Below are 14,679 nucleotides of genomic sequence, written 5' to 3'. Positions count from 1 at the left end.
GTATGATGGTGTTGTGCTCTCTTGAAAGCACGTAGGAGAAGTTATATTATTACCAAAAATTTGATTTTGGATCTTGGAGAGAAGCTAGCGGTTGTGTGAAACTGGATATAAGATATTCTGTGTGGAGTCACCTATACCCAGTGCAACTGAAAGATTGATCTTTAAATTTATAAATATCAAATTCTGCAACATTCACTTTCTGAACCATTTTAATATTCTGTCAGCATATGTTTTCATACATATATTTGTACTACTGTCTGAAGATATTGCTGTTTAGTTGTAACCTTTGCACTGAGTGTTGTTGAACCACTTGAAATTTTGTCCTGAAAAGTGCTTTCTAAAAGGTATTCATTTCTCCTGTTTTTTTTTCATTTGCTATATTTTTTAAAGGAGACTTATGACATTCCTTTGCAAGATGTATCAATTTGTCAGATAAAGGTTTAAAATTAGATACATTTTATTCATGTTAAAGTCACACCCAGCTTATTTAAAGGCAGCTTTGACTTAGAGTTGCAAGCCTGAGGATATTGATTTGAATTATGCATGACTGTCTGGTATGCAGTTCCATTAGCCTGCTGGATGGATAATGTAAACATGCTCAGAATTTTAAGTATCCTATATGAGCAGCAGGTTAAAAATAGAGTTGATAAGAGTGTGTATTTGGAAAATCCAAATCGTGGAGAATAAAACTATGAAAGGTTGATCTTTTCAAGAAGCTCTCTGCAGGTGTGTTTGGGTTTGGGGTTTTTTTCGTTATTGTTTTTTTTTTTCCCTTTCAAAATGTTGGGCTGAAATGTTGCTTGTGTGCACTGCTTGAACAGGTGAAATGATTGCTGCCTTTTACTGCAATGAGTTGTCCTCTGTGCCAGAAAACCTAAGAGAAAGATGCGGGCAGCTCTGCATCTCCCTGCAGAAGAGGAAAGAGCCTCTGTTGTTGTTCAGCTTGATCTGATTAGTGATTAGTCTGATTTGATTTGGTTTGTTTTCCTATCTTCAAGGAACCTCATTTAGAAATATTATTTGATATTGCTCGAAGTTTTTGTGACTTGCAGTATTTCATTACTACTGTTTTTGTTATGTGTTGTTGTTTTGCCCTAGTAACTCCTACTTCAGTGATCTGAAGTGTGGTTGTGTATGTAATGGCTTTTGAAGTATGGTTTTGAAGCTCTTAGCCCTGAACACACTCTTTTGAATAACACTTAAAATAGCTAGTGTCTTTTTAGAATTTTATCAATTTCTCTGTAATTTTTTAAAATAGAAAAAATGATGATCCTAAAACGAAAAATAAAATGCAATCTCTGATATATTTTGTGGAGACTGAGTATCCTCTTTAATGTTTGTTGTATGTGTAGCATCCATGGAAATTTAATGAGTTGAATGAAAATCAAAAACTCTAGAAAGCTACTGAACTTATTTTTAAAGTCTAATGAATACTGGGCAGAAAGTAGTCCAATTTTGTGTCAAACTAGAGCTCCCATCTCAAAAGTATTTTGATTGAAATGTTTCCCATTTCATTATGATAAGCTCTTCATCATCTGCTTAATGATTTATTTTGCCTGAACTTTAGAATATTTTCTCATTTACTCCTTTGTATAAAAGGTATTGCATGAAAATTTACATATAAATGCATAACTTGGATGTTCTTTAAGATCTGCTCTGCGCAGAGCTCTCTTTTTTGTTTGTCTGTTTTTTCTCAGAACAGATCTTGGATCATAGACTGTTGGGCCACACAAAATTGGCTGCTTTTTAAGTACCTCTGGTGAAATTTGAAAATACATTTTGAATTCATAATTCCTTTTCCTTGTAACTGAAGAATAATTCATCTATTAATAGACACTAATGTCTAATGCTCTCCTTAGACAAAGTCGTCATCCTATTTTATAATGGCTGTTACCTAATGGCCGACAGTTTTCAGAGCAAAATTCCTTTCCCTAGTAACAAGAACCGCTGCTCTGAATTGCCCTCCTTTCCTGGTGCTGTTTCCTTCCTGGTAACAAAAAGAATCTTTAAAAAGCAGATCTTTGGGAATAAAAACACTGGAGTCATCTTTGTCAGAGACAAACTGTGGCCTTGGAGATGCACAGAACAATAGTGGCCATTTGCAAGCATCTCGAGACTCTGAATGAAGAATTAAAAACTTTTGTGATAAAGGATGGTAACAAAGGTAATTATTCTTATTATTGTTTAAAAATACTAATGTGCTATTTATGTTTACTATAGTACGAATGAGAGAACTCAAGTATTGTGGGTAATCAAGGAGATTATTGTACAGAGAAGAAATAATGGAATGTGCAAAGGTGGCTGTGATGGCAGGATTGCTGAGTGTTGTGTAAATGTCCTTCCTGTACCAGATACTCCATTTTTCGAGAGTGCTTCCAACATTAAGCTGCAAAACTATAAATACTGTGATAATACAGATTATTTACCATAAATATCACAAAGTAGTGCTCATTTTGAATGCTTTTCATTTTAATTAGTTCTCAAGGAAAATTTCAGCCAGAAATTTTTGCTGAGTTTTACTTACAGTTGAATATACCTTACTACTAAGTTTACAATAAGAGCATTACATTAAGGATTTGCCTCTCCAAAAGGAAATATCATAACCTGAGAATTTCAAAGGTAAATTTAAAAGAAATGCACTTTATGAAATCCACGTGAGTGTAAGTCTAACCTGGAATGACATTATGAGAAAAAACAAAAGTAACTTGTCTTTAATACCTAAATGTCTTTGGAAAATATATCAGAAATGGTAAAGCTACTGAGCAGTGTTGATGCAAACGAGAGAGAGAGAAGGGGCTGTGGGTCTTTTGCTTCAGTATGTCTGGCTCAGGCGTGGGTGCGAATGCCAGGCAGAGCTCGTGGATATGAATAATTATTTTCTGTGGTATGTTTTGGTGTGATGGAGAAGTTGAGCAAATTGAGGAAAGGGAGAAGAAAGGTGCTGCCTGGCCATTCTTCCTTAGGCGTGTAACAGTTACTTGCCTTTGCTGCGAGCTTGAAACTTATTTCTTGCCATAAACTCGATAGAGTCCGAGTGGAGAGTTCGAGTGAGTCTGTACAGAGACTGTATTGCTATAATTCATTTTCTCTTTCAGTTATTTCCCCTTGTTGTACGTTCATTCATGTTAGGTTAGTATCAGCAGTAGGATTTTGTCCTGTGTAACTTGGGCTAGCTGAGTGGGAGGGAGAGAGTTTTGTCAGCAAGAGAAGGGCAGACTCTCTTTACATGATAGGAAAACCAGTTAACTGCCTTCTCCTTCAGGCCAGTTCACGGTCTTCTGCGCCACTGATTAGCACACCATTTCCAGCTTTTTGGAATTCAATTTGTCTTTGACAATTCCAATGATAACTAGTCAGAAGGAGGCCTGCATTTCTACTTAGGGGAGTTTGCTGTGGCTTATGTGCAGACTCTGAATTTAGCATAGTGCTTCTGCAGTTCCCTTCTGAAATGCCCGCTGAAGTTTGCTGCATTTTCTACATCTGCAGTAGAGATATTCGTCAGTACTTTAGAAACATTTTAACTCATGTCAACTCAAAGTAAGCAGCAAATTCGAAATTATTTTAGGCTCTCCCATTTCCGTTTTAGCACACTTTCAGGACTGATCAAATTAAACTGCTTTGCACTCGCATCCGTTTCACTTTGGCTTCCTCGAAAACCAGTGCTAGATATAGGATTGGAGCAAACCCTCTTGCCTGTTTCATTGCCAATGCAATGTATGGCATTCCCTCCTTTTTCCTTGGGGAAGAAGAAACACTTCCAAGAGAGGAGCGCCTCGTCCTGTGCCGGTGGCCGAGGCCTCTCCTGCGGCGGCAGCCTCTGCCCTGGGCGCTGGGGAAGGTGCCTCTCCGGTAGCCATGGTAACTCCCGAAATGCCTCGCAACTCGGAGGGGCACAACAAGCCACGGGAATAGGGCTCATTATAAGGGCAAAATACATAAAAGGTTCGGGCATGTGCTTTTAATTAGTTGCCAAAAATAGCTAGCGTCAGAGAAGATGCAATGAAACCATATTTCTTAGCGTTAAAACCGGACAGCGTTTTAAACCTGAAGACATGGTCGACACCAAGGCTTAACCTTACCATCTTGTAGGCTTTCAGTCCGTGAATGCCAATATGTTCCTTAATCATACTTGGGACATGAGAGAACAGGCTGATTAAAAGCCAGTAAAAGTCTCATATGATTGCAAGTTTTTAAAAGTTGCATAATAATGTTAATTCTCAAAGCTCTCATGCAGCATCTTATGAATAGCACTGCAAAACATTCTGGTATATTTTACATGTGCACCATAGGAAAATAAATATGAGTACATCTATGTCAGAATAATAAAAAATGAAAATACAGATTTCTTTGAGGTAGAAAATAAAGTATTTTACACAATAAGTCACTTCGCTTACCTCACTCTTTTAAAAGTAATTAATAGAAGAGTGTGAAATGCAGCATGAAACGAGAATCGGTGCACTAGAATTGAATCTTGGAGAGCCAGAATAGAACAATATACAAAGAACAAGGTATGGAGTATTTGAATAAGCATTTTAATGGAAATATTTTAATGCAGTGAGTAATTTTAAAGTTTTCTATTTGAACAGCGCTGTGTTTGTAAGGAATCCAGCTTGCATTGCAGTGCAGTTTGCCACATTATTTCCTCTGTTGCTATAGAAACTAATTCTAGTGCAGCTGTGATCGCTTATCAAAATTCTAATGTTTCAATGCCCGCTTCTTATTTTGAGTTATTTAAATAGCCTTGTCTTACTTTGAATCAAACTGCACATTTCATCACTGCTGAATTGTTGACTGGTCAAAATGTTAATGTAAAGTGATAGAAAATGTTGGGTTTTCTTCTTTTTCTGCCATCTAAGCTAGCATACTTATTGTTAAAGTTTGAATAACAAGAAAATTAAGGCCTTTTTACTTGCTAAATTATAAAGGTCAATATTTGCTGTCTAAAATCAGCATTATGTAATGGATATTATTTTATGAGTATAATCTGAATTACATTTAATTTTTCATAAACCTTAAATTGTACATGTTACTGATATGTGGCCCTGTGTGAATTGTGTGTAAAATTAAACTGCAGTTAGTTTTGTTATATGGAACCTGTATGTTGCCGTGTTCCTTTTATCAAAATAAAATTTATAGTCATATTACATTATCTGAAATTAGGCAGCAGCAACAGTGCAACACAACCAGTTAGAGTGTTCTGAATATCTTCTGGTTCTTGCTTTTTTTTCTTCCATTTTTAACGATGAAAGTATTGGTAAATACAAGTGTATAATAGATCAGAAATCAGCGGTGTTATTAGCATATACAGAGGGCTATACCTGGCTATGTCTTGTTAAACTGTTGTACTGTAGAAAGTTTGTGGATATTTGAGGTGATCCTTGGCCCTTTATTATGTGTTACAGACTCCTTTTCTTTAAGTTTTGTCAATTTGACAAGTCATACATTGAAAGGGACCAGTGGAGATGGTCTAGTCTGGCTTCCCCATACAAATAGAGCTAACCTGAAAGTTGGGGCAGGCTGCTCAGGGCCTCGGCCACTTGAGCTTTTCAAATATTCAAGGCTGGAGGTTACAGAGCCCATCCGAGCAATCTGTTCTGCTGGGCAACTGCTCTCGTTCCCTGCTGAAATGCTCTGGCAGTGTTTTGCAGGATAATCACTGACTTTCTGAATGAGTGTACACTAATTTCATGTAGAGTGCAATAAATCATTTTCAAATTTGAAATTATCATACAAACATTTTGCAGCTGTAGTTGTCAGACTGATTACTAATTAGCTGCTGTTTACCACCTTTGCAGCTCTTCAACAAGCATCAAACAAGAATTTCAGGTACATGGCATTTTGCAAATATAATATAGGTCCGTAAGAAACAAATTTTTGATGAATGTGCATGGTTTTTACTTTGCCACAAAGCCTAATGAGTTTAACGTTGTAAATACCTGACCTCCTCCTGAGGCTATGATTTACCAGTTAATGTCTTGGGGAGATTGAATGGGTTCAGTGTGACCGGGCACACTCGGATTCCTGGGTACTTGGGATTGTCCTTTGATTGGGTGGGTGTCAGAAGTGGTTGATCCCTGGGCGTTTGAGGGGGGCTGAGGTATCTTTCCAAGGCCTTTGTAGGGAGCGTGCAGCTCTGTCCCCGTCCTGTCATTCTAACGAGCTGCGTAGCCCTGCGCTCTTGTCACTGCTGCTGCAGCTCAGTGAAAATACCTCCCTGGGCAGGCGCCGGTCCCTTCAGTCCCACCAAATTTTGGGACCCACCTGGTCTCTGAATTTTCTTGCAGCCAGGGCAGTGTATCAATAACCGCGTTGTGCAATACTGGCGAGTCTAGCAAAACAGCTTGTCTGTGACAGTAGGAAGCCTTAAAGGTGCCACATAGAAGTGCAAGAAATTCAGTAATGAAAAATCTGTCTCTGCTGAGAGAAACTTGGTTAAGACCTTCTTAGAGCAGGAGAAGCAGACTGACTGTTTCTATGCCTCTTTAATCAGTGGCTTTTTTGTGTGTGTGAATTCTTTGCAGTTTTAATGGCTGTGTAAGGGAAAGATGCCTTGTTCTCAAAGAATTTCTTTTTTCTCCTGTAATATAAGCGTCTAAGTCTCCTTTCTTTTTGTTTTGACAATTGGCTCCAATTTGGTACTACTGACAGTATTTCTAGTCATGCTTTCTACAGGCCTTAATATTTAAACATATTAGAAGCATTCTTGAGCATTTTCTGCTACCTGTGATAACCCGGGTTTTTTTTTGCCCCTGCCCCCAGGCATGGTTCCCTTTCATTTGGTGATGAGATTTGTTCTAAAAGCAAACAATTCAGAGTTTACTAGAATCTTTTTTTTGCAAGAGTTCTCTGGTGTATGCAGGTTGCAGGTGACAGTTCATTTCACTAAAGGAAGTTAATGAGTCAGTGTGCCAAGGAAAGAAGGGAAATACCTGAACAGATGAGATACAGATGAGATCCTTTGAAATCTCAGGATCAGGATAATTACCCAAAGCTTCTTGGGAAACATCCCTTCTACCTCTCACAGAATATAGCTGGCTATGTTCTCTAGGTTGTGTAGTATTTCGTGTACAAAAATGGATATTCTTACCTATGAGAAGTCTGTTTTCTCTCTTTTGTTGCTTTTGACATTCCTTTCTTTCTCAGATCTGAAAGACTCTCTTGCATGTCACATGGTGTTTTATTTTCCCCATTCCTTCATCTATGTTTTTCTGTCATTTTTGCTTTGTTATTTTAGGTGCTTGTACATCTTCATCCTTGTTTGCATCTTCTCTCTCTTTTTCTACCCATTTGCTTTTTCTTTGTTTCTGTAAAGATCTAAACTTGCCTCCCTGTATTTCTCCTCATTTTGCTATTCATGTACCAATAAATTCTGATCACTTTATTCTTTATCATTGTACCTAATTTCTGTACTGTAAATTTCCCAGTTTCCCCCTAATTTCTTTCCCCAAAAAACTGGGAAATTTACAGTATTTTTTTTTTTTAAATTCAGAGCTTAAGAAGCTTTGCAACAAAGATGAGGCTGACTTTTTAATGAACTGTGTGAGAAATTATTGTAAGCTGCGGAAACAGTTCTCTCTAAAGGTATTACTTACATTCTGTAAAAATAGAAATATGAAAACATCGCAAGAGAATGATGAAATTATGGTAATTAAGAAATTTAAGTGCAGTATATTCTGTTGAATGCATTTTACTTACGTGATCAAATGAATAATTAGAGAGCTTTTTTCTTTTTCTTTTTCTTTTTTTTCTTGCATCATTTGGAAAACTCTGCCTGCCTTTTCTGTCATATTAAAAATTAATATGACTGAAATAAGTTACAAGTGTTCACAAATGTTACAAATGTTCACAAATGTGATTACAAGTAATCACAAATGTTTAAATGTTCTAGATAAAGATATATATAATACATTAATCTTGCTTTGTAATCATCCTTTCTTTTCAGACCAAGTGCAATGAAAGGAGAACATTAAAGAAATATTTGCTCTGAATTACGATACTTCACAGGGAAATTATTTTAGACTTATGTGGAGCTTTTTTCACCTTTTCAGCACTTTATCCTGTCACATGACTCCCGTCTTTGACTACTCCCCATGTAGTATTAAACTGGAATGGCATTTGAACAAGAATTTGTTATGTAAAAATGTACTTGACTGAAGCCTAACCCTGTCAGGAAACAGCTTTCTCTAAGCCCCCATTCAGATGCTACAGCCCAGAGGTAAGGAGGGATGATCACACACATACATGGGTCAGAAGTGGATGTTCTCGGAGGCATAAGCCCCTTCACAGGGGATGGGATCTTCAGAGCTTTTAGCTGCTAAGCTCTAAAGAATTGCTGTTAAGCATCCCTAAGTGCTGGTAACTTAGCCGAATTTGGGGGAATTTTCACGGAGATGATAAAAGACATTTCCTTGTCACTGAGCCACCCTGAGATTTCAAAGCTGGTTGTCAATCTGCTTCAGCAAACACGGCTTAGGATGTACTTAAAAAGGTTCTATGAATCTAATTAATTTATTGATCTCTTAAAGATGGTGCTTTTCTAACCATTTTGGTAATGGTTTTGCTAACTTGGAAAAATCAATAGGGAATAGAGGTGCAAATGAATATACGTTTATTGATGGAATTACTGAAAAATAATGTAAAGGAATAGTAAAAGTAGCTGCTGATAGAAACAACAAAAGTGAAACCAGCATGCAAACTGAACTAAGAAAAGATGAAAAGTTCTGCTATCGAAGGACTCCCATGAACAAATGTGATAATAAATACTTTACTCGAGGAAATATAATAAAGGAAAGAAAGGCAAACAGTAGTATGATTTCTATTCTTAGGAGTTTCTGCTTCCAAAAAAACTTTAGAGAGTTGGAAATAGACTCACTGCAAGATGTTTATTAGCCTCCTTTTAAAAGGAAGAAAAACCTACTAGAAAGTTTGAAAAAATTTATTACTCTTTACGTCAGAAAGACTCATATTTGGAACCAAGAGGTGTAAGCAGTTTTTAGATGTATTTTGGATAATGCAAATCCTGATAAGGGTAAAGAAAGAGCTAAGTAGAGATATTTTATGTTCAAGTTAATGATAAAAAATATAATATGAGGCATCAGGGAGCGATCTTGAAATTGAGTGTAAATGAGTTCAAGAGAAACTAACGTATGATTTTCATTGAAAGAAGACCAAAATACTGGGAATATAAGAAATGAAGAAATGACACTGACACTTATGTGATTATGTTTTAATAAAGTGTAGGCCAAGTTTGGAATGGAAAAGCATGGAATTTTTCCCTAGTGTATCTCTATTGTTCTACAGAGCAATAATTTTAACTTGTCTATTGGAATATTTACAAATCAGAAGTGCAATAAGATACAAAATTCATTGTCAGGAAACAAAACCAAGCTGTAGTTTTACAGGCTTTAACCCCTTTCTTTTTCCCTTACCCCTATTAGTAATGGCATCAACAGTGCTGATTGTGAGTCTGGGATCAGGCCTCTAGTGCATAAAGATACCCTAAATTTTAGGAAATAGAGGAAATAATAAATTTATCCTCCAACATCATATATATTTCATTTACTTGTTTATCATGGGAAATGCTGAATGAAAAATCTAGTTGTGCCTAATAATAGCCTAAAATACGGCAAATAGAAGAAGAAAGTTCATAAAAGATTTTTCTTTTTTTTTTTTTTTTTTTTTTCCTTTGCCAATACGTGCTCTATACAATCCTTAAATTCCCCTTTTTTAGTAAGTAAGACCCATGCTCGTAATTCTTTTGGAAAAGAAATTGAATAAGGCAAAGATAATCTGTTTTAGACTGAAATAATAGAGGTTTTGCTCCCACAAAGATGCAAGTAAGCATTTCATTTTAAAGGAAAGAGAGCCCCAAGTCTTCATTCAATATTTAATGTTTATATTTTATACTCTTCATAATGGGGAATAATTCAGTCAATGTAGTATTTTGGATGTGAGCAAAGTTCAAACATGAAAAATCCATTTGGACTGTGTGTGCTGCATATGAGAAACCTCTAAGGGTATTTAATCATTCAGAATAAGAAAGGTTTCTTTAATTTTTAAACGAATATTTCATTTTATGTTTTATTTAAATTGTCTTAACATTTACATAGAACCCCTTGAAGGTTTGAAAACTTGAAATTTATGTTATATTAAATAATAAATAATTATGAAGTATAGCATATGTGGAAAAGCAGAAAGAAAAGATACTATTTGAGTATGATATGGTAATTGCAAAATATGACTTGCAGAAATTATTAATTTATATAGAGCTTATTTGTTTAAAAGAAACTGGAAACTAGATTCCCAATGAAGTTCTGTGGTGATGCTGTTCGCCCTCGATAGTATGAATATTTAAAGGAATAAGATACATGAGAAACATGCAAGTTAACTTGAAAAAATGTAATTAATTGCCACTTATGAGACAGGGGAGTTGCAACCACAAGGGTAAATTCTGTTCCTGTATGTTAATGAGATGGACACTCTTGGAATTACGCAGGACATAGGGACTAAAGAAAGCTGGGATTGTGATGCTGACAACCTTGGGGAAAAATACTTAAGATGGCAAAGTCTAAGCATTGTAAACATGGAAGGGAACTTCACCAACTTCATGGTAAAATGTTGTACAGCCACAAGGGACCTGACCCAGCAAAGGGAAGAACGTTGGGAGTAGGAAGTTTGAATAAAAACAAAAAAAACGAAATGGAAAGCATTGCATTTAGTAACTTCTTGTAGTTTTAAACTGCAATTCCACTCGGACAATCATTTTCATAGTCATTTTTCCATCTTTGCATAATTATAAAATGTATGTTCTAGTAATATGCATTTGTCCTAGGTTGCTGTGTCAGATTTTATTGGTACTCCCTTGAGTGTGTATCATCTCCTCATGGTATTGCATAAGGCCCATGTAAAAGACTTGCAAAAACCTTTGTTGTTTGACCAGCAGTATTAAAAATAATTTATTTAATTCCAACTTAAATGTGCTTATAACAGTTTACATGCTGTAATTTTTGATGATAGCAGCAAGATGCTAATCTACTTGTGTGTGCTGGATATTTTTGCTTATAATTCTTGGCTTGTTCAGCATTTGGGGGCTATTTACTGTTGCTAATATTTGAGCCTTTTCCTGTTTTACTAAAGAAATAATGTTTTAATTGAAGGTGTTAACCCTTAAAAGACTGTTGCCTACCCTTTCCTGGATAGTCCTAAATGCTATTGTTACTTGACAGATTTATGTTCATTGCAGAATTTATTTTTTGTTTTGGAACAGAAAGTTTGATAGAAAAGTTGCAGGGAAAAGATGTTCCCATTAATTTTAGCTTTTAAGAATAACTAACAATTATTATTAGCCACGTTCAGTGGTCTTTTTATTATTGTTATTGTGGTTGTTGTTAAGTTTCATACTTATGCAAAATGTTACCTGATGATTTGGTATGACTTCTATGTAATTTTCAAGCAAAATGCACATCATCTTATATCAATCTGTGTTATTTGTCATTGATATCTAAAGTCATTAGAACATCTTCACATACTGGCAGTATTCTCAGAGCCTTAATATGAAAAGCATCATTTAGAATGGGTAAGAAGAAAATAAGGAGATGGTTCACACCAACAAAAGTTTATATAAAAGCTTCAGTATCTTTTTATTAAGATAAATCTTTGGTTCAAAAATAGCTTATGTGTGTTTGGACCAAGGTATCCTCCAGATTTTTAAAAACAGTATTGAATATTTGTTTTAACGATTTCCAGATTAGTTCTATTTGGTAAGTGAATGTTCAAAAACAAATATTTAAAATCTGCCTCATGTTTCTGTTGTTCGTTTATGGATAGCAGGTTGGTAAAAGTCTTTTCTTCACTTCTTTCCCGCCTACGTTAAAAGCACGTTTTCTGTCACGCAGCCGGTGCAGTTTTCCCGTAGGGACATATAATGCAGTTCATCAAAATGAAAAAAAGTGAGTCACACCATGATTTATTTACTCATTGGAAAGACAAGACAAGACAATAATGGTGTTGACGGTTACCCAGACGTACTTCCATCTCTTTAGATTATGGAAAAGCTGAGGGTGAAGAAAAAAGTCTTTATGACTATTTTTAAGTTGTCATCTAGTCTATAACTATATGGTAATTACTGTCTCATTTATTGCTTTTTGTTGCCTTTTGGCCACAGTGTGCAGAAATGTTGCTCAGAATTTGAAATAGTATTTAATGCTGTAAGTTATGAAAAAGAAGTTCCTTCCTCACAGTATAATCAATTTATATTTATTATCACTTTATCGTTTTCGTTGGATTTTGCTAGACATTTTAGAATCTCAGATGATATCTGTCTCATGTCCATGGGCACAAGATATTTACATTGAATATTGCAAAATTTGTTTTCCTGAATCTCTCCATATTTTAAAAATAAAATTTTCTCACTGTTCCTGCATGCCGATTTCAATGCTATGCCGCTTATACTGAAGAACTTGGTTTCATATGTAAGATTTTTCCTATGTCTGCTAGACTAATGACTTCAGCTGAGCACAGTATTCCCTGCCCGCTCTTTTGGCTTTTCCATCTCTATGGATGGATTCCAGAAGCTGTTCCTGCATCCTGCAGTATGGGTGGGTATGGTGAAGACTTGAAAAAGAAAGTAGAGCAAAAAATGAGGTGTTTTTACTAAACAAGTGCTGAACTAAGTGTTTATTAACATTGCCACAATGTGGCAAGAGCCACATTAGTTTTCAATCTCATCCCAAGGGATAACTGTTCATGTGACGTGCAGCAATGTTATCCCCTTATCCACAAACTGTAAGCTAGAAGGTTGATGTTCTTGGGGAGAATTTGGGACTTGTAAAGTTTTAGGGTCTGCACATTTAGACCAAAATGTGCCTATTGCCAAGAGTGTTATCCAATATTAAGACTACACCTGGAGTGTCCTTTCAAAGGCGTAAAACCAGAAATGGTGCCTAAATTTAATCTCCAACTCAGAAAGCTACTATATGGAATTCAGCGTTTGGAATCTCTTTCCTGGCTGTGTGGTTGGCATCCAGCAGAGGCAGCACAACTGGATTTATTTTTAACAGTTCTTTCCCTACCACTTGAAATGGGGGAAAGGGGGAGGAGGGGGTTTAAAAAGTAGGGAACGGGGAAGGAGAATTCTTATAATGTAACCTAAAGGTTGTAAGGACTGATAAACAAAGATGGCAAGAACACAAAGGCTGATGGTATCCTGTTCAGTAAGTGCTGTGTGCAGAATTTTGATGGTGAAATGTTCAAGCTTTGTCATATAGGAAGGAAAATCGGTTTTGTAGCTGGACATCAAAATAGTTTATAGTGGTCTAATGTTCATATTTTTATTAATGTAGTAGATTCCTTACATGAGCAAAAGTGTTGAAATTATTCCCATGTATGAGAGACATCAAAAAATGCCATCATGTCTTATTCCTTGTGTATTCTTTTCGTTTCAGCTACTGCACACCTTATTTTTTTTTTCCCCAACTCCAGTGAACTGTGTAATGCTGTATAGTAAAACATGAGATCAAAAACTGAAATCTAATTGTTTGGAATTAACTTTGTGTGTCTATAATCAGGCACTCTAGGCTTATTTTCTGGGGATTTGTGTAACCGCAGTTCCATCCATCTAGCTGGTGTTAGTGAGAAGCAAAGATGGTCAGCATCAAATGTTCATCCCAAACACAAGATTATTTGTGATGCTTTTACCACTGCCTTCAGTTACTAACCTAGTATCTAACTTTTAGACCCTGGGTATGTAGCCTTTATTTGTCCAGGTAGTAAAGAATTTATCTCTGAAATGCTGCTCCATGCATTAAATTCACTGCTTCACTTCTGTACAAAGGCTCATGTCAGCCTTTATTGCTATGTTTTTTTTTGCCTTTGGCATTGAATAGCTCTTTGGTTGAGCAACTGTGTGGGAGATGTTCAGAAGTTTGATAATGTAGCTTCAGGGAGTCATTTTGAAAGGAAAACATTTAAGGAAAGTTGGTCTAAGCCCCACTTGCACAGAATCAGACTCCTCCAAGTACCTGAAGCTGTTTGTGAGATAGTATACCTGAATTCAAACCTTGACTTTTTGCTGTGTTGTATATGTGCTGTATTTATTCATGAGCAGCTTATGTTGTCCATTGTGACTATATATTTGATACTCAAATAGAGAATTTTCATTTATTCTCAGCAAACTGCATTCAGAGGATGAGAAGAACACCTCCACTAGATGAACTGCAGCCACCTCCCTACCAGGATGATAGCGGTTCTCCTCATCTTTCATGTACACCCTCTGAAGTTGGAGATGGTAAATGTGAATTTTCCCAGTGTAGCAACAGTCCAAGGTGTTCATATAAGTGCCCGAGTGAGGGGAGCACAGGGCATGAAATAGAAAGCTTCCATAATAAAGGATATGAAGAGGATGTTCCAAGCGATAGCACAGCTGTCCTGAGTCCAGAGGTGAGAACAACTGAATGTTCTGAAACAAAAGGTGCAGTGCAAACTTTTGGAAGGGTTTTTTTCCTAAAGATCAGTTTACAGAGGTATGAATGCTAATATTGGAGCTCATCCATAAAAAATGGAGCTTGTCAGATAATAATACAGTAAGACTCCAGATTTTTCTTTATATTTACATTTATGACAATTTAGCTTTCAAACAAATTCTCTAAATACCTCTCCGGGTAGGTCTACACAGGTGCCATG

At 36.2% G+C, this 14,679-nt stretch overlaps 1 protein-coding gene across 1 annotated transcript in view; it reads left to right on the top strand.

Annotated features, from left to right (window-relative positions):
* Positions 1–14,679, top strand: part of SYT14 (synaptotagmin 14) — a 64,565-nt gene that overhangs the window by 34,496 nt on the left and 15,390 nt on the right. The window contains exon 5 of the mRNA XM_026048445.1: positions 14,168–14,436. Within this exon, the coding sequence (XP_025904230.1) occupies positions 14,168–14,436 (269 nt within the window). The remainder of the gene's footprint in view (positions 1–14,167; positions 14,437–14,679) is intronic.

Source organism: Nothoprocta perdicaria, unplaced genomic scaffold (genome assembly GCF_003342845.1).
Source record: "Nothoprocta perdicaria isolate Ctin4 unplaced genomic scaffold, notPer1 scaffold_54, whole genome shotgun sequence".
Classification (NCBI taxonomy): Eukaryota; Metazoa; Chordata; class Aves; order Tinamiformes; family Tinamidae; genus Nothoprocta; species Nothoprocta perdicaria.
This window is presented reverse-complemented; position numbering and strand designations above follow the sequence as displayed.